Here is a 20749-nt window from a genome sequence, read left to right on the forward strand (position 1 = left end):
CCCCATCACAAACCTGGCTTTATAAAATGTAACAAATTTGATCTTTCCTGAGATCAAACATCTACAAAGATCGAAAGCAGCCAATCAATCTCCCTTCAAGGAATTCAGAACACAGTGAATACGTGTACTGTGGTGTGACAGAAAACGTCATTGTGCAGCAAAAATGAAATCCAGCTCAGCTTGAGGCAGAGGTTAGAACACCTTGTGACTGTGTCATGTTTTTTTTTCAGCCTTGCCTCACATTATGTTGCGTCCAGCCTCACTTCACAGTGATGACTGAGGTGCTGTGAATGGACTCCATGACGGCAGTCAGGCGGCTACACAGATCGTGGGGAGATTTCCTCACTTTGGGGGGCTCCTTCAAGACCACCAATTCTGCAGAACAGTCCAGGACTCTGGGCAGGAACTCACTGAGCTTTTCCTGAAGAGAATCTGATTATCCAAAAACAGACAAACATGAACAACAACATAAGCTAAGAATCTAACTGAAATGGTCTTCATACGAAATCTGGGGAAAAAAGCCCACCATCCATGTCCTGCCCCAGGTAGGAGCACCAGCAACTCCTGATCAGCTCTATGACATCCAAGTCCTCTTGGCTGACACTGTCTCTGACCATGAGGTGCATGCATGGAATAATGCACTCATTCATGATGGTCACTGCCTCTGCCACGTCATTTGCATCTGGACTTTTAAAGAGTGTGGCTGCGTTATCATTCAGCTCCTGTAGGGTGTAACGTACACAAATGTTTCATATCAGATGGGATTCAAATATATTCTACCAGTCAAGGTTTCTCATGAGCCTAAAAAATTTTGATCTAAAGGTTTGTGAGGTAAGATAGATACAGATTGTGCCTATATATAAATGTCTTTACAAAACTATATATACTTGAGTTCAAAATTTTGGGATCATTTTTTTTATTTTTTTTTTAAGAAATGAATACTTTTATTTAGCAAGGACACAATAAACTTTATATTAAAACAGAAAACCTTTATTTTAAATTATAATAATATTTTACAATGTTACTGCTTTTATTTTAGTTTTGTTCAAATAATTGCAATTTTGTTGTAATTGCAGAAAGAGACTTCTTTCAAAAATATAATAAAATCTTACTGATAGCTTATTAATGTGGACATACTTTCAAACACTTTCTTCTGTAAAGTGCTATAAGTGACTGGTCCACTCCTTTCCTCTCCCCTTTCCTAAGCAGAACTGAGTTGTCCTGGTGTGCATGTGCGAGATAATTCAGAGCTTCTCTTATCCTGCAATGGAAAAGATCAATATTGTAGCCTTACAAACTCTCCAATACAATGCAAAGGCAACGTCTGTTGTCCCTGAGTCTACATACTTTCCATTCTGATACTGCTCGAGACCTGTCAACAGGTAAGCAAATACTGTCTTGAACATGCTGTAGTCATCATGCCATTGCTGGGAAGAGAGGGAAGAAAATATAGTTTGAAATGATCAAATACATGCACTACTGTTCAAAAGTTTGGGGTCGGTAAGTTTTTAATGTCTTAAAAGAAGTCTCTTATGCTCACAGTAAAAACTGTGATATTATGAAATATTATTACAATTTAATTTCTTTATATAGTTAAAATTTTAATTTATTCATGTGATTCAGCCAAAGCTGAATTTTCAGCAGTCATTGCTCCAGTCTTCAGTGTCACATGATGCTTCAGAAATCATTCTAATATGCTGATTTGGTGCTCAAGAAACATTTATTATTATTATCCATGTTGAAAACAGTTGTGCTGCCTAATATTTTTGTGGAAACTGTGATACATTTTTTTCAGTTCAGTTCATTATAACAGCATTAATTTGAAATAGAAATCTCTTATATTTCTTATAAATGTCTTTACTGTCACTTTTGATCTTACTGAAATCTTACTGACTCTCCAAACTTTTAAACAGCAGCATATATCATACATTTAAGAAGAAGAAAAGAGTAGAAAGCCTTGTGGATTTTACCAAGTACTCATCCATATCCATGTCTTCTGGTTTAATAAGACGGATTTTAGATCTGGCCTCTCTCATGATACTGACAGCCCTACAAGGAAAAAATACCAGTTTAGATTAGTCCTATTATTCAATCTTAACCTATTCCCCGCAAAAATACTGCATTAAGTAATTGGTTTAAAGTAGGGCTGCCCAAACTCGGTCCTGGAGGGCCGGTGTCCTGCAGAGTTTAGCTCCAACTTGCCTCAACACACCTGCCTTTAACTTCCTAGTACGCAGTAAGAGCTTGATTAGCTGGTTCAGGTGTGTTTAATTGGGGTTGGAGCTCAACTCTTCAGGACACCGGCCCTCCAGGACCGAGGTTGGGTAGCCCTGGTTTAAAGGAAATGTGTACCGATCATCAAAACTCAGGTTACGATCCCCAAACTGCTCCAGTAATGTCCTCTCAATGACACGGTTAGGCGCCTGGTTTTGAAAAAGGTAGACCAGAACATGCTGGAGTCGAGGGTCCTGCTGGGGTGTGGTCTCTTCCTGGGAAAGCTCATACAATCTGGAATATTCCTCATGGAACGCCTGATGAGGAAATCCAAAAGATTTCCAAAGAAATAAACAGGGTGAGCTTGCTAAATAAAGTGCTATGTAATCTAATTTAATATCTGAGTTTATGAGAATTAACATCTGAATATATGAAATGTTGCGACATTTGGTGGGTTCAGTTGCATTGAGTATTTTTAAGTTGTATACCTTGATGAGTCCCGCTTCAGGTCCATCTTTGTCAAAGACCTGTCTTGCCTTGGCAATTGCAAAAATGACACCCTGCATGGCTGGTGTTAGCATCATCTATTCAAATACAGATTTAAAAAATGTCAAAATTTCATGTTAATTTAATGTATGAGTAGCCTTATTTTACAATTCATGGAACCAGAGGGATGTAGAGGTCTTTTACCTCCTCATTGTAGCCATCAGCATCAGAGCGCACCAGAATCTTGCCTACATTAGGTATCTCGACCTCAGACACCTCATTCTCAGGCTGGCTGTGTGTGGCCATGACCTGGTTCTCCTCTGTGGACCAGGCCTCTGGCTCTACCTGAGCATCTGGTTCTGCCTCTGGTCCTCCCTCATCACTGATGGCCTGCTCCTCCACCTCAACCTCTGACTCAGATCTGTCTGTAATGGATGACTCCACCACAGGCTGCTGAGAAACACAGAGAATGAGGGTGTTGAATGAGTGTCAATGATCTCATCCACTCATCATAGTCTATAGAGATGTTCACTCGTAGGCAAATCAGGAAGTCTAATTTACCATGGACTCCCTCAGGAAATTCTAATTGGCTTTTAAAACAGCGGAAATGTGAATCTCTGAGCGTCCTCTGACTAGATTTATAGTAGTTTACAGTAAGTTGGACAAGGAAATGAATTTTATTTTTAATTTTCATGATTAATTCCTTTTAATGCTTCAATACATGGACTAATATGAATGTTTGAAAATAGTACTGCCCACTTTCTGCGTGTACAACAGTGATGTGGGATTTTTGTGTGCCTGACACATTATTGTAAATGAAACTAAAACTGAAGTCATTAAAAAGATTTTCACTACTAAAAAATAAAATATCTTCAAGCAATGTTAACTACCTTATTTTGCTTATAAATATCTTTGAATGCAATATGAGATATTGACCACTAGAGGTCCTATCACTACCATTTATGACAAGGCAACTAGACAACTAGATCATGTATGTAGTGACAGCACAGTCATAAATCAGGAGCACCAATAAAATCAAGGAGTCAAAGAGAGGAACAGCAGAAGAATAAATCCTGTGTTGTGAGTACAGAATGGACTTGGTGATTGAAACTCCATATACTGAGTCAATAATATCCCAGATTACACTCTCTAAAGACTAGACAGCAAGAACACATGGCACTTAAACAATTGCCTGTTGATTGAAGCATCAGGAAAATGTTCTCCACGATCATTTAATGTATCACTACCATTTATGACAAGGCAACTAGACAACTAGATCATGTATGTAGTGACAGCACAGTCATAAATCAGGAGCACCAATAAAATCAAGGAGTCAAAGAGAGGAACAGCAGAAGAATAAATCCTGTGTTGTGAGTACAGAATGGACTTGGTGATTGAAACTCCATATACTGAGTCAATAATATCCCAGATTACACTCTCTAAAGACTAGACAGCAAGAACACATGGCACTTAAACAATTGCCTGTTGATTGAAGCATCCACGATCATTTAATAACTGTGAAAAGGTAGGAATGCAGTTGATCGTGCAGGAAACACAGAGCTCAGGTTCTATTTAAAGCTCTTCTCTGACACACTGTCCCCAGCAACCCCGCATGAGACTTGAACCAGAAAGACTGAGGAATGTTGGACGGCTCTCAGCTGTCCGATGAACCTTATCCACATATTCCTTTCCAAATCTTATCCTCTTACAAAATACCAGAGCTTTGCACAACACAACAAAACACATCACAACAGATAAAACATTAAACATTAAGCAAGTACAAGCAAACTAATTTGTATTGATTTAACCACTAATGTAAATCCCATATTCCCATACATAGTTGCCAAAATACACACAAACATCTTTTCTAAATTTAAATCCTCAAAATTCATAATTGTAATGAATTTTTTTTATAAAAAAAAATATATTTTCTATATAGAAAATCCTAACAAATCCAGCAAAATGAATGAACCTTATCCACATATTCCTTTCCAAATCTTATCCTCTTACAAAATACCAGAGCTTTGCACAACACAACAAAACACATCACAACAGATAAAACATTAAACATTAAGCAAGTACAAGCAAACTAATTTGTATTGATTTAACCACTAATGTAAATCCCATATTCCCATACATAGTTGCCAAAATACACACAAACATCTTTTCTAAATTTAAATCCTCAAAATTCATAATTGTAATGAATTTTTTTTATAAAAAAATATATATTTTCTATATAGAAAATCCTAACAAATCCAGCAAAATGATAAAGGGGTCATATGATGCTGCTAAAAAGAACATTATTTTGTGTATTTGGTGTAATGAAATGTGTTTATGCGGTTTAAAGTAAAAAAAACACATTATTTTCCACATACTGTACATTATTGTTTCTCCTCTATGCCCCGCCTTCTGAAACGCGTCGATTTTTACAAAGCTCATCGTTCTGAAAAGCGAGGTGTGCTGTGATTGGCCAGCTATCCAGTGCTGCTGTGATTGGCCGAATACCTCAAGCGTGTGATGGAAATGTTATGCCCCTCACATACTGTTGATGCTGTGTCCCGGCCGGAGCGACGAGACAAAAACATTAAAACCCATTACAAACGAGGCATTTGTTGCATCCAGTGGAGACATAATTACTGATTATAATGACTTATACTGTCTTTTTACGCGTTGCATTGCATCGCACTGCGTAAACATAAAACTCTGTCTGCATTTGTGATCGGAGAAATGACAAACAACAAGTGCTACTCTACTGCCCAACACTCGCGTTTGAATCATCAGTGGCAATCCTTTAAATGAAAACGTACTTGCGTGTCAGAACTGCCGGCATTGTAGTCTAACGTTACTCTCCCAGGATCAGTAAACAGTCCTCCATAAAATGTGCTGCACACATCTGAATATTTGGGTTAAACTGTTCTGGGACAGTGCTGTAAATACAACTTAACCACTGATTTCTAGTCATGTCCTCTTTTGGAAGACCAAACAAAGTAGTTTCGCTTTCACAACGAAAAACACCGCGGCCTAGCGTGAGGGGAAGCCACCGGCTTAGCGTGCCGGGATAGAGTGAGCTGAGGCCGGGCTAGCGTGAGCCGAAACCACGGCTTAGCGTGCGCTGAGGCCGGGATAGAGTGAGCTGAGGCAGCGGGGTTGAGAACGGCGCGCCTGGCGGATGCGGCGAATGAGTGGCAACCACATGTGAAGGACCCCGGGCTGGACTCCGCTTTGTCCACGGTGAAAGTTGATGTATTCCATCAGCGACCAGCACGGATCAGCTCCAGGCATGACGAAGCGGATATCGTCCTCTTTTGGAAGACCAAACAAAGTAGTTTCACTTCCACAACGAAGCACACAGCGCCTTCGCGACATGGCGGCAGCGTCAACAATACTACAGCGAGAATAAAAGTTACGCCTTCTTTCTTTGCGTGAACATTTGGGCGGCGTTACGCAAATCTTCCCACATAGTGACGTAGATATGTGGGGGCATGTTAGAACGAGCCATTTTAGGTAGGTGTGGCTGACTCTTAAATTTTATAAAGAATATCTCTTTGGATTTGAGACTTTAGTCTTTGCTACTTTACAGATTTTCTTTATGCACCAAGAGCTTGTAACACTCCAAAGAGAAAGGAAAACTTGAAATCGCATCATATGACCCCTTTAATGAAAAAAGAATTAAAAAGGATTATGAATATTAAATGAAATAATGAATAAAAGTAAAATTAATACACTAAATTGCTTTGGTTAAGCTTATGGGGCTGTCACGTGATGAACAAACGACTTGAAAAACCCGAAGACTAGAAACAGGTGAACTACTTGACTAATTCCAGGATGTTGTATAGGATGTTGTGCATGCGCAACTGAACGAATCACTCCCCGAGACGACTCGTTCTTCCCGAGTCACATTAAAGATTCGTTCAAAATGAACGAATCGTTCAATAACGACCCAACACTACTCTGATGCATTGCAATGTCTGAACTGTCCTGATGCACAGCCGGCGCGTGACGCGTCTTCTTCTTCTTCTTGCTTTATGGCGGATCGCAGACTTATAAGTGCATTACCGCCACCGCTCTCTCTAATGGACCATTGACATTCCTAATTGAGATTGTAGATAGAGTGTCAATGGTGTATCGTCATGAGCCGCAGGGTTTCATTTGGTTGTTGTTGTTTTTTTACTGTCAAAGCCGTGATTCCCATTCACTTCCATTGTAAGACTGACAGACTGCAACGGTTTGAGTTAAAAATCTTAATTTGTGTTCTACTGAAGAAACAAAGTCACTTACATCTTGGATGCCCTGGGGGTAAGCAGATAAACATCAAATTTTCATTTTTGGGTGAACTATCCCTTTAATTAAAATGTCTATCACATTATTTTTGTTAAATGCATTAGTGTTGTGTGTTTTTGTATGATGGTACTCTGTTGAAGAGCGTGACCCATATGTACTGTACGTGAAGCCTCCAGTGCTGTATATGTGACCTATTTTTTGCAAGTCTCAAATAACGCTTTAACGCTCTTACCTGACTCTGATCTGGCTTCTCTTCATCTGGCGGGCCATGTGTCTGGCTACTGGTGATACACTCCTCACCTCCCTCTCCCACATTCTCACTGGGCTCTGATGATATCGAGTTGAGAGCTGCTGAATTGGCCATGGGCTCTGGGGAGGGAAAGCACATTGAAAATATACCTGCAATAGATACATGGAGAACATCTGACATGAAGAAAAAGATTCTGACCTTCACTGTCCTGGACAGGTGCTGGTGTTGAATCTGTAGGTGGTTCTCCGGACACTTCATTTGTTTGTTCTTGGGCTGGTTCTGGGTTTGGCTCTTGCTCTGGGTTCTGTGGCTCTTCTGGGATGGGTTTCTCTGTGTGCACTTCTTCACATTGGGCCTGGCAGAACTGCTCTTCCCATTCTCTCAGCTCCTGCTGGAACCAGCGGTTATCCTCCCGAACATAACGCCTCAGGATAGATGGGAGGGAGTCCATTCCTTTCAGAGCCTGCCCTGTCTCATCATCTGTGTCTTCTGTTCAGTGACATAACATTATTGTAGCAGATGGGTAAAGCATTACAAAAAGTTGCCTGATGATAGAATAATTCTCTTTATTACGAATAAATGACTGCAATGTTGCAATCTGCCATTTTGTCTGTCAAGCTTTAAAGCTTACTATACTGTTGGACGCAAATTCTGTAGTTAAAAGGTGTTTTTGAGCCACTTGTAATTGGAGTTTTGTTCGTTCCGCCTCTGAAATCAGTCAGTAATCTTGAAAAACGCAAGTGGAAACTTGTTGTTCTTTATGACATTGACCTTTGTTCATTTGAAATTTCCATGATGTTTTCTCTATTAAATAAAAAGATTGCATTCTCAGAAATTTGAGGATATTTATTTGCTTCAAAAATCTCAAGCTGTATACTAAATGCGAATGGGCTTCATCCAAAACAGTTGTTATCTTATGTGCGGATTATTTGATTTTATTCGAAAAACAGAAGCACGCTAAATGGACTCTGGTGTGAATCTCCAGTTTCAACAACTTATAAGTAATAACTAATGTGACATGCAGCCAAAGTAAACTTTATTTTAAGAAAAACACCTAAAAAAATTTATATTAATGTCAATGTTTATGACATGTTGACTGTCCGACTTCTTGACATTTGTGTAGATTCCCCTTCTATTTTCACTCCTTTCCTGTCTTCTACTCCATAACAACCTAATACAAAATGCTTTCTGTTTTTTTTCTCCACAATGATAAACTGCAGTGCATTAGAAGTAATTGACTCCCCCCAAAAAAAGTAAACTTGCACCGTCATTTTGTTTGACAGACATGGATAGAATACCTACCTTGAATGGCGGTGGCAGTGGTTAAAAAACACTTTTGTATCGTATAACATTTACATAATGCATTAAATATCCACCCCTATGTCATATAAATATTCATAGTAATTTATTTTTACAGAAAATATTAGGAAAGCTAATCAAAATAAAAAGCATTAGGTAGCAAAAAGCATTAAGAGTATTTGATGTTCACATCTTGGCAGAGACTCTCATATTCCCCCAAAAATAATAAAGCATGCCAACAAAGCTATTAGCATTAATTTATAAAAAGAAATCCGAGCTAAAGCCAATGCCTTAAATCAAGTGTGTGATTTGCTTGGCTCCTTCAGCAAAATCGGAGTGCAGATGCGTAATCTGAGAAGCACAAGGGGAAAGTACCTGCTATGAGATATGGCAGCTTGTCACTGATGTACATGAGGCAGTAGGCGCTGGCGTTGGTCATGCCACCGTATGAGTCTCGAACCAGCTCCTCCCAGGTTGACTCTGTCACCATTACATCGTTGTACTTCAGCCAGCGTTTATTAGCATGATCATAGATGTACGCCCAGTAATGGCCAGCGGAGGCCTGTCCTTCATGGACGAGCACAGCATGCAGCCTATAGGACACCTGGAAGCATCAAATAAGAAATCAGGGTACAATGAGGTGTCATGCAAATTTCTTGAAAGGGCTCAATCAATATAAAAGTAGCAATGAGTGTTCAGGATATAGACTTTACCTGACACAGACTGTTATCTGAGTACATGCCCTCCAGGGCCTGGCTGACCTTGTCAATGCTGGCTTTCAGCTCTGCACACAGAGAGGGAACACAGATCAATATGCTACCCCTGAGTCCAGGATCCTGATACAGTCACAAACGCATCAGGATAACTGCTTGTGAATAACGATGGCCTTTAGAACAGAAAAATTCAAATGCACATTACAGCTCGGATCCAAAACCTAGTGAGCTGTCTCGCTGCCTACTGCCTACATAGACAGCTGTCTTCTGTGGCAACAAGAACTCTGTGTGCCAAACAAATAGCACTCAGCATGCAAAGTGCACAGAAGATCTGACTCACAATTGATTTCAATACAGGCAACAAAACATTATGAAAGCATAAATAAATATAGCACGTAGTTCTTAATTTTGGGTAAAATAGTTTTTTAAAAACATTTATATCATTACTTTTCAGTACTTAATGAATTTACAGTAAATTATTATTATTATTTTTTTCAATTATCTTGAACATCTTGAATTGATATTTTCACAGATTTGATTTTGCATTTGATGAAGAACTTTTAAACTGTTTCAACAAGAACTCTGTGTGCCAAACAAATAGCACTCAGCATGCAAAGTGCACAGAAGATCTGACTCACAATTGATTTCAATACAGGCAACAAAACATTATGAAAGCATAAATAAATATAGCACGTAGTTCTTAATTTTGGGTAAAATAGTTTTTTAAAAACATTTATATCATTACTTTTCAGTACTTAATGAATTTACAGTAAATTATTATTTTTTTTTTTTTCAATTATCTTGAACATCTTGAATTGATATTTTCACAGATTTGATTTTGCATTTGATGAAGAACTTTTAAACTGTTTAAAAAAAGTATATTCTGTTATTAACTACGGTATGTGTGCAGTAGTAGGACTTCAAGGTATTTATTGGCTACTGTTTTATGAATACTGTAAATATTTGGCCATACTACATAAAAGTTTAGTGTCCGTATGAATTTTAATGTTTTTGAAAAAAGTCCCCAAAAAGACTATTTATTTGATCAAAAATATTGTAAAAACAGTATTTTTTTATTTTATTTTTTTCATTTGAAACTTGCTGTTTTCTATTTTAATATATATTGAAATGTAATTTATTCCTGTGATGGCAAAACTGAATTTTCATCAGCCATTACTCCAGTCTTCAGTGTCACTTGATCCTTCAGAAATCATTCTAATATGCTGATTTGTTGCTCAACAAACATTGATTATTCTTATTCATATTATTATCAATTTTGAAAACAGTTGTGCTGCTTTTTGTGGAAATTGTGATTTTTTTTTAGGATTCTTTGATCAATGAACAGCATTTATTTGGAATGGAATTTTTTTTTTAACATTATTAATGTCTTTTCTATCACTTTTGATCAATTTAATGCATCTTTGCTAATAAAAGCGTTCCTTTAAAAAAATACTTATTGACCCCAACTTTTTGAACGCTACACATTTTACATATTGCTTACTACATATGAGGCAAGTTGGCACATTCATATTTACATCTTTTATGACAGTTTTTGCATCTAGAGTGTGCCTATGATTCCTTAAAATGCTGTCTAAAGCTCACCAGGTTTTGAAGCAGAGTGTGTGTGCTCACTAAAAAACACTGATTCAAACTTGTAGAAAAACAACATTCACTCAGTGAAGGATCTACCGTTTACGGTGTTCTCAACTTCTGCTCTCCAGCGCTGTAAGCAGCTCCTGACGAAGTACAGCTCCTCCTCGGTCACACTGTGGGGGGCTGGTTGCAGTGGCACCTCCATGGGGGCTCTGCACTGAGTAAAAGGCTTGTGAATGGGAGTTTTCTGTGTAGCTGTCTGCGGGCAGCCCGAACCATCTGATGAGCCAGCATCATCTGGTTCTGTTTGACTACAGCAAGAAATTCAACATTTAGAGGGGGACAAACACGGAAGAGAAAACAAACGATAGGCACAATTTGTCACACAGCTGATGAATAAGAATGCAGGAAAATGGGTCTTGCCTGCTGTCACCTGAGCTGGGTTCTGTGTGTATGGGAGGGTTTGTGGGTACTGAGGCTGGAGACACATTTGTGGGTTTCGTAGTGGCAAACTCCACCACATACTGCAACATGTCTGCCAGGGGGTATTTGGTTGGCCCTGAGCCATAGTTTTTATATCTTTAAAAAAGAAAGTCATATTTTTTATATTTAAAATTGAAAAAAAAACACCAATTTTAAAAGATTACTTGACCAGGATTTAGTCTCTGTTTGGCTTTTAAACGTACCCCTCAAGTTTCTGCTGTAGAACTGTTAACTGGTCCTTGAGTCTCTTGACATCTCCTCTCCTACCATGGGTCTGATCAACATTTTTGTGAAGATATCTGCTCACAAAAAAGTTAATTGCCATTTACCATTGCTTTTTATGCTTTTAAGAAACAAAATAGACAAATAAATAAATAAGTCAACTAATAAATTAATATATAAGTAAATATATAATTATGTAAATAAATAGATAAATAAATTACATCTTTATAAATATATTTATTTATACAAATATATACATAAGTAATAAATAATAAATAAATAAATCTACAAACAAGTAAGCAAATAAATCAATAAAAACACATATTTATCATTATAAATATATTTATCAATTAATGAATAAATCTATAAATAGACAAATAAATCTACAAACAAGTAAATTAAAAAAAATCTGTAGTAATGACATTTCTCACCTGTCCATATAGATCACTTGGGGAAACTCCAGTTTTTTGTGTATTTTTTCTGGTCGCCCTAAAGACTGATTGAACTCAAATCTGGATAGTTCAAAGGTCAACACTGGAGGCAGCTTAGAGAACCACCTCTGCAAACAATGAAAACCCACATACTTTTAATTATTTAAAAATATATATATAAAAAGAACATTTGCATGTTTCACAATAATATCCTTATTCTTTTTCATAATAATATCTTGATATGTTTGAATCTTCCTTAGCACAAACAGTAGAGCACAGTTCTAGCAACACTAAGGCCATGGGTTAGATTCCCAAGGCAAGAAAAACTAATACATTGTCTACCTTGAATGCAGTCTATTTGGATAAAAGTGTCTGTCAAATGCATAAATGTTAAAGGGGTCATATGATGTTGCTAAAAAGAACATTATTTTGTGTATTTGGTGTAATGAAATGTGTTTATGTGGTTTAAGCTTAAAAAACACATTATTTTCCACATACTGTACATTATTGTTTCTCCTCTATGCCCCGCCTTTCTGAAACGCGTCGATTTTTACAAAGTTCATCGGTCTAAAAAGCAAGGTGTGCTGTGATTCGCCAGCTATCCAATGCGTTGTAATTGGCCGAATTCCTCAAGCGTGAGACGGAAATGTTACACCCCTACCATATTGTGATGATGCCCTGTCAGGCCGGAGCGATGATTCAAAAACATTATAAACGAGGTTGAAGTATTTCCTCAGCGACCAGCACGGATCAGCTCCAGGCACTTGTTCCCCAAACAAAGTAGTTTCGCTTTCACAACGAAACACACAGCACCTTCACGACATGGCGGCAGCAACAATACTACAGCGAGAATAAAAGTTACGCCTTCTTTCTTTGCATGAACATTTGGGCGGCGTTATGCAAATCTTCCCACATCGTGACGTATACATGTGGGGGCGTGTTAGAATAAGCCGTTTTAGGTAGGCGTGGCTAACTCTTAACTTTTATAAAGTATATCTCTTTGGATTTGAGACTTTAGTCTTTGCAACTTTACAGATCTTCTTTATGCACCAAGAGCTTGTAACACTCCAAAGAGAAAGGAAAAATTGAAATCGCATCATATGACCCCTGTAATGCAATGTAAACATCAGAATAAATGTCAGGAGTTCATATAATTGTATGACGTTAAAGTAGAAAAACTCACCTCCTGGCCAGAAGACATTGTCTGATCTGAATGAAGCGACTCAATCTCTCCTTCAACCATGGCACCCTCCAAACATTCATCTAAATTATTGAAGCCATTCACTTGGAGAGGGTATTGTCCAAATTGCTCAATGTTGGACACAATCTTTCCTGCACACAATTACACAACTGTCATCAAGGACTGTGATAAACAGAATAATTACAGAAGAAATATCATTCTCTTACCTTCATGAAGTCTCTCAGCCACAAATGTGCCATAAAACAGCTGGACCATGGGGTTGTTTTGTTTATCCTCTGGGTTACTGAAAATAATAGCTGCCATGTTTTATTTTGGGGGACAAAAAACATTTCTGGCAAGTACATTAGCAACCAAATATAACATAGGGTAATTATTCATGATTCTTTAACAAATGCTACACTCATTACCATTTATTAATTAACCCTCCACAGCAAGATGGTGCCTTGGGGTAACAAACACATTTTCTTAATGTTGCAAGCACATGATGCATATAAGATGGCAATAAAATTATTTTAAATAAGCTTTGTCTTAGTCACACTATTTTTTAAATACATTTCAAAATAATTTTCTGTCATGATGCAACCTGTGGTGGATTTGTGCTCTGGAGATCTACCCTCAAAAAAAGGATCTTTTTGAAATGTTCCACCCATCAAAAATATGAATCACATTTCTTAGTAGGCCTAAGTAAAGTTCATTTTAAAACAATTTATGAAGAATTGCTTCAATGTGTTTCTTGCCTTTATGAAACTGTGGAATGGATTAAGGATGCAGTGAAAAAGACACTAGAAAATATTGCACTTATTAAATGTTGTTATATTATATTATATTTTATACAACTTTAATGATAGAAACATTTTTTAGGGCCATATTTGTAAGAAACCTGAGTCATTTAACATTTAAACACTGCTTTCATAATCCGAGTAAAAAACAAAAAATCTTTGAAGCATCAAAATTAAGTCATGCTCACCTCATCAAAGACTATTATTATTTATAATTTATAAACTTACTTTCCATTAGCAGCCAGCTGGAATGCATCCTCTAGCCAGTCAAGCAACTTGTGTGTGAATTCACTGACATCCTAGAATAAGCAAGCTTAAAATAAACACTGTTCTCCAAGAATACAACACAGTGTCTGGTTAGAAGAAGCTCTAATGTAGATTTATAAAGTGCTGTGAATGGTAAACATTTCAAGATACCTTTTATTAGCCCGTCATTTGCAACTGCTTCATTTTAAAATTAGCCCCCAACAGAACAGCTGTGAATCATATTACTCAAATGATGTACCTGTTGTGCTTCACTGGTTCTAAATGCATCCCTGAGAAGCTCGACTGCTGCAGAGGGGTCTACAAACCTACGGTTTGAGCCCACCATCAGAGCAAACAGGCAACGCAACTCCTGCATGAAGGCAATGTTTCTTTTCTCCTGCAACAGAAATCTTGTCAGTGCAAAGTGGAATCATTAACATATTCATGTAGATCTACTTGTGAAGCTGAACAATATTGGCATCAAGTATTTAAAGGTATAGTTCACCAAAAAATGAAATTTGAACATATATAAAAATATATATATATATATGACACTTTAACACAACACTTTAATACAACACCAAGACTAAATGACACTCATGCCCATCTGGCAGATTACTCACTGAATGACTCTTGCATTTCTCCAGCACACGCTCAGACAGGCAGTAATTGAGCACCAGTCTACGGAAGACCGGCAGATGGAACAGAGACTAAACACAAGAGAATTTCGTTTTTTAGTCCAATTTGCCCTCTTCTAGCATGCATTAGGCCATGAACAATTATAGTCCCACTATTTGACCAGTTTTATTGACACAGTTGTTGCTGATTTTGTTGTCATGTTTTGTAAAATCTTTTGATGTCAGGGTGCATTTTGGTTGAATATTACCCTTGTTGTGTTTTATGTACCAAGTTTTAAGCTATTTTATGAATGTTCTGTGTCTCTTGGGTAATAAATGTGATACTATCAACAATTTAAAAAGCTAACAAGAGACATAGTGTGTAATATTTGCTGGCATATAAAAATAAAGACCACCTTATGTACTGAAACACTGAACACATGCACAACAGATTTGCAATAGAAGGAAACAATCGACACAATATCTGCTCAAGTTGGTCAAAATCAACATTTTAAGCACCAAAAATGATAAAACAATTCTACCTTACAGATGCAAAAAAGGTTTCTCAAAAACAAAAAAAGGCTTCTCAAAAAAACGTTTGGGGTTGATAAGATTTTATAATGTTTCTGAAAGAAAACTCTTATGCTCACCAATTTACCAAAAATACAGGTAAAAACAGTATTGTGAAATACTATTAAAAATCAAAATAACTTTTCTATTTTAATACATTTTACAATATGAATTATTTCTAAGATGGCAAAGCAGAATTTTCGGTATCACATGATCCTTCAGAAGTCATTCTAATATGCTGATTTGGTGCTAAAGTAACATTATTATCAATGTTGAAAACAGTTGTGCTGCTTAATATTTTGGTGGAAAATTAGTATTCATGCTGGGACTGTTTTCATATGACATCATTAATCTGCATTATTTATAAAGTGCTGTGAATGGCAAACAAAAGATTGTTTGTTACATATCTATAAGCCATAAACTCACGACATGAGTTCATGCCTCTCTTTATCATCAAAACAATGCTCTATTTAATTAGCTCAGACATCAATGAAGGCTTATATTTCAACAGACATCTGAGAAGCCTCGCTAAATTCAGTCTGAAATGGATATAATAAAATTACAGCTCTGAGAAGCTACTGCAGTAAGGAAAAAAAAAAATAAAAAACAGATGCTAAACCTGATTTGATCTATTCTCCAGTCATTAGCAACACCACTTATTTAATTTACACAGTATGGCCAGATCATATAGTAACAGGTTAGAAGAGCGAGCACTTACTGCAGTCCTTTTGTTTGTAACGAATCTGTTAAATTATTCTATAAAATTAAAAAGTCTAGCACTCACAATTACCTTTCACAACACCATTTTCATAAGCCATATAAAACTCATCCGAAAAAGTGAAGCTTACCAAAATGCACAAACAAGCATAATTATTCAATTTTACTGATAATATTGAGTATTCATCATCTCAAAGCAAAATTTGTCATTAACACTCCACACACCTGAATGACAGCACTGAACCAGCAGGTATTCCCCACATTACGGATGCCCACGGGACAGTCCTCCTGTCGGATCCAGTCAGCAGGGCTACAGCTCTCTCCAGACCCCTCACACCTCTTTCTTTTCATGCCATCCGAAAAAGTGAAGCTTACCAAAATGCACAAACAAGCATAATTATTCAATTTTACTGATAATATTGAGTATTCATCATCTCAAAGCAAAATTTGTCATTAACACTCCACACACCTGAATGACAGCACTGAACCAGCAGGTATTCCCCACATTACGGATGCCCACGGGACAGTCCTCCTGTCGGATCCAGTCAGCAGGGCTGCAGCTCTCTCCAGACCCCTCACACCTCTTTCTTTTCATGTGGGCCGCATTCTCTTCTGCACTAACCTCAAGAGCCCTAGAGTAAAAACAGGAGTAGGTAAGACAGTAAAGACCAGAGTCTGATAGTTACTGCTGCCCATGCTTTCTAAATGCACACAAAACCACTGTAGCAGGGGAGAAGAGGGCAATTGTAACACTCTAAATTGATTCATTCACACTCAAGTTAGAGTGATGACACTTGCTCAGCATATGGTTAATAAAATTCTCTCTCTTTCTGCCAAAGAAAAAGGTGTTAAAATAATTGAGAAATAAAGATTTTTTTTCTTTAAATAATTTTGAGAAATGATGTTTGGGGGTGACAAAAAATTATCCTGTTTTGATGCCCTTGATATATATGGTTAATAAAATTCTCTCTCTTTCTGCCAAAGAAAAAGGTGTTAAAATAATTGAGAAATAAAGAATTTTTTTTCTTTAAATAATTTTGAGAAATGATGTTTGGGGGTGACAAAAAATTATCCTGTTTTGATGCCCTTGATAACCAGGTTGTTGTTTAAAAGTTAACATGATTTTGGAGGCAACTGTAACACTAAAATTTATTGTAACAGAACAGGTATTTTCAAAAACAAATAATTAACATTATTTCATCAAAGCATCAAGCTGAGGAATGTTTTTGACTCGGCCGATCAGTATATTTTAGTAAAGAGAATTTAACGTATTTCAGATAATTAAAACATTATTTCTTACAGTTAAAAAAAAGTACTACAGAACAGCAAAAACCATTCATTAACATTACTAAATATTAAAGCAATAATATATTTTTTTAACTTGCGCTCTTATTTGAGACTCAGTGTGTTCATATAATTCCTTTTTCAACTATCACAGTTGCCCCCAACCACTGTTTCAATTATTATAGAAGTACTGTCTCAGAAGTATTATAATATGATATAGTCATGCAATATAGTATATATATCAAGTATGATATAGTCAACAATAATAAAAGTTGATTATTTACAGTTACTTGTACCAAAAGTCGGCGACGTACACTACCATTCAAAAGTTTGGGGTCGTTAAGATTTTTTATGTTTCTGAAAGAGGTCTCATTTATTTGCCATTTATTTAATCAAAAATATAGTGACAACATTAATATTCTGAAATATTATTACAATTATTTTCTATTTTAATATATTTCACTACGTGATTTATTCCTGTGATGACAAAGCTGAATCACTTCAGTGTCACTTTCCTTCATGAGTTATGAAGGAAAGTGTAAAAATGTTACAGTTGCCCCCTTTCTCCACTATACAGGTAATGAACCTGTGCAACTCTCTCTGCTCCGCTTCAGCCTGCTGTGACTCCTGAAGACTAAGCTCAATGGCGGTCTGCAGATCATCTTTAGCAGGACCTAAGAACAAGTCCAGTTACAAAAGAAGCATGAGCATAAAATAAACATCATGCCACTACAATCTGTCACACTGCTATATAAATAAATTAATCTTTAGAAAATGTGCTAACATGAAAGTCATTTGATATTAATAGTGTCATTTCAACCCACCGTTCTGTGTGTTGGAGGTGTTCCTCTCATTATTGGCTTTAGTTGGTTCTTCGGGCATGTCTTCTGGGGGCTGGGTGGTCAGTATCCCAATGGCATGGCTGATATCACCCTGACTAGCCTAGATAAAGAGTTTTCTCACAATTAGTCATCACTACTGAAATACGAAAGAACATGAGTTCAGGCAGTGTGTTTTGCTGTGTTTTAGTACGACATCTAGGTTACCCATCCCTTACTGCTGAACGTAAAAGAAACTTTCGCACATGGTATGATTTACATATTTACAAACATTTGTTGGGCTTATCTTCTATTAATAGCCATGTTAGTATCATTACATCTGCTGCTCGTGTTATAAACACATGGATAAGTGCTGCTGTACTAAACATACGTTCAGGGCACTCTGGAGAACCTGCAGATCCTGAATGCCAGTAATCTCTCTGAGCTGGTTAAGCAGCATTTGGCTCTGAAAAAGACAAGCAAACATGCTGTTTTTTAATTTCTGTGGATCAAAAATTCAAATGCTTTGCCACAGGCATATTGAGAATACTTCTGTTTGTGATAACAAAGCAATTAACCACTCAATAACAGGATCCGTTCCAGAAAAAAAAGAGCAGATGTGAACTGATCAAAACAAGAATATGATATGAGACGCAGTTTGCACTTGGATTTATCACCCAGCATAACCGCATTTCTGACTCAGGTGTCAAATGAGCGTAGGCTGGAGGAGTCTATAGCTGGCCTGATCAACAGTTATGAAAGCCTTGGGCTTGAAAATGTCTACATCTTGTATTAAATACAGATTTGATTTTTTTTAGTACAGTATGCCTAAAAATAGGCTTTAGCATGTGGCATGTAAACATTTAAAAAAAAAGTGTGGACTGTGGCCCAGATAATGGATGCAGGAGCTACAGAACTATATAAAGAAATCCTGACAGCAGGTGGGAATGTCAGCATGGCTGTGGAGGCAGCCAGACACCCTAGGCTGGAAGCAGAAGACATATATGGTGAGCTGGAGGCCTGTGAGCAACACACAGAGCTCTATTTTGGGCCTTCGACACAGATAGCGCTTGTGTTTATCATAGACGAGCTTGAGTGACACAAGCAAACACAAGAAAATTCACTAATTCCTAGATTTCATTCAGAAGACAGCAGTGAATATTTAAACCCTTAATTTAGAAAAGGAAATTGAAGAGAAAATAGTTGAAGGGAAAGATGCTAATTTAAACATTTAAAACCCTTCAGAACAAAATCTCAGTCTGTACAAGTTTCCTAATGGAGTTTTTATCATAATTTGAAAACAATCCTAATGGGACCAAATAATCACCTAAAAATCAAACAAGTGCAAACTGGATATTGGATACGGGATATTTTATTATAGGGTTGAATTTTGTGCAATGCTTGTCAGAACTTTTCAATGAGAATTTTTCAATGGATGGGTTCCAAATTAGGATAGAAATTCCAAAAGTATGTTTAAGATTTCATAAACATACTTTGTTAAATTAAACATTACAGGTTTGTCAGACCAGAATCAGTTTACAACATCTACTAACTGTTTAAACAAATAAAACGGTGACAGCCACTGCTGTGTGTCTAGATCTCATTAACACAAACGGTGTTACCATTTTTAATTTGAATACATTTTCTTTCAAATACAACACACTCACCGAGTTTTCAGACGTCTCCCCATGTTCAAAATCCTGTTCAACTCTCATGGCAATTACTTTTTTTTTATTTTTCTCCAGATTGCTTCGCCCCGACTCTAGAGTGTGACCTACTCCACACATGCCCCCTACACACACACACACACACACACACGCACACACACACACACACACACACACACGCACGCACGCACACACGCACGCACACACACGCACACACACACACATTACAGGTTTGTCAGACCAGAATCAGTTTACAACATCTACTAACTGTTTAAACAAATAAAACGGTGACAGCCACTGCTGTGTGTCTAGATCTCATTAACACAAACGGTGTTACCATTTTTAATTTGAATACATTTTCTTTCAAATACAACACACTCACCGAGTTTTCAGACGTCTCCCCATGTTCAAAATCCTGTTCAACTCTCATGGCAATTACTTTTTTTTATTTTTCTCCAGATTGCTTCGCCCCGACTCTAGAGTGTGACCTACTCCACACATGCCCCCTACACACACACACACACACACGCACGCACGCACACACACACGCACGCACGCACGCACGCACACACGCACGCACGCACGCACACACACACACACACACACACACACACGCACTAGCGCTCACTCAGGCGCGCGCTGGGAATCGTCGTGCGCGAGCTTGGTAAACAGTCAAGAAACGTCCAAGGAAACGAGTCCTGTATATGAACTGACTAACCCTGAATCTATTAGTAATGATATCCTCAATTACACAGCGGTAATGTGGATAAAACTAAAATAAAAGCCAATTTTGGATGCCGAAAATATAGGCAATGTAAACGATTTAATTTAGACCTAAAAAAAGGCACCGTGGTAAAATAGCATTTAGTCACTGCTAA

At 37.3% G+C, this 20749-nt stretch overlaps 1 protein-coding gene across 5 annotated transcripts; it reads right to left on the reverse strand.

Moving 5' to 3' along the window:
* Positions 1–218: 218 nt before the first annotated feature.
* Positions 219–20422, reverse strand: usp28 (ubiquitin specific peptidase 28). Of its 5 annotated transcripts, none has more exons than XM_016233349.1 (26): positions 20254–20422; positions 18596–18670; positions 18211–18328; positions 17973–18060; positions 16572–16734; positions 14822–14908; positions 14458–14595; positions 14181–14251; positions 13380–13456; positions 13156–13304; positions 11973–12100; positions 11523–11618; positions 11260–11415; positions 10933–11147; positions 9244–9314; positions 8906–9134; positions 7430–7720; positions 7214–7350; positions 2905–3153; positions 2703–2798; positions 2353–2531; positions 1971–2049; positions 1348–1427; positions 1138–1261; positions 527–722; positions 219–432 (listed from the first exon to the last, which is right to left on the reverse strand). In XM_016233349.1, exons 1-26 carry the CDS (start codon positions 20299–20301, stop codon positions 260–262), a joined length of 3513 nt encoding a protein of 1170 aa, XP_016088835.1. In that variant the 5' UTR covers positions 20302–20422; the 3' UTR covers positions 219–259. The 5 variants fall into 5 exon arrangements, with proteins under 5 accessions (XP_016088835.1, XP_016088833.1, XP_016088832.1 ...); XM_016233347.1 differs by lacking the exon at positions 20254–20422 and adding an exon at positions 19872–20043 and having other exon boundaries at positions 2905–3150; XM_016233346.1 differs by lacking the exon at positions 20254–20422 and adding an exon at positions 19872–20043.
* Between the last annotated feature and the right edge of the window lie 327 nt (positions 20423–20749).

Source organism: Sinocyclocheilus grahami, unplaced genomic scaffold, assembly GCF_001515645.1.
Source record: "Sinocyclocheilus grahami isolate Dianchi unplaced genomic scaffold, SAMN03320097.WGS_v1.1 scaffold428.1, whole genome shotgun sequence".
In the NCBI taxonomy this organism is placed as follows: domain Eukaryota; kingdom Metazoa; phylum Chordata; class Actinopteri; order Cypriniformes; family Cyprinidae; genus Sinocyclocheilus; species Sinocyclocheilus grahami.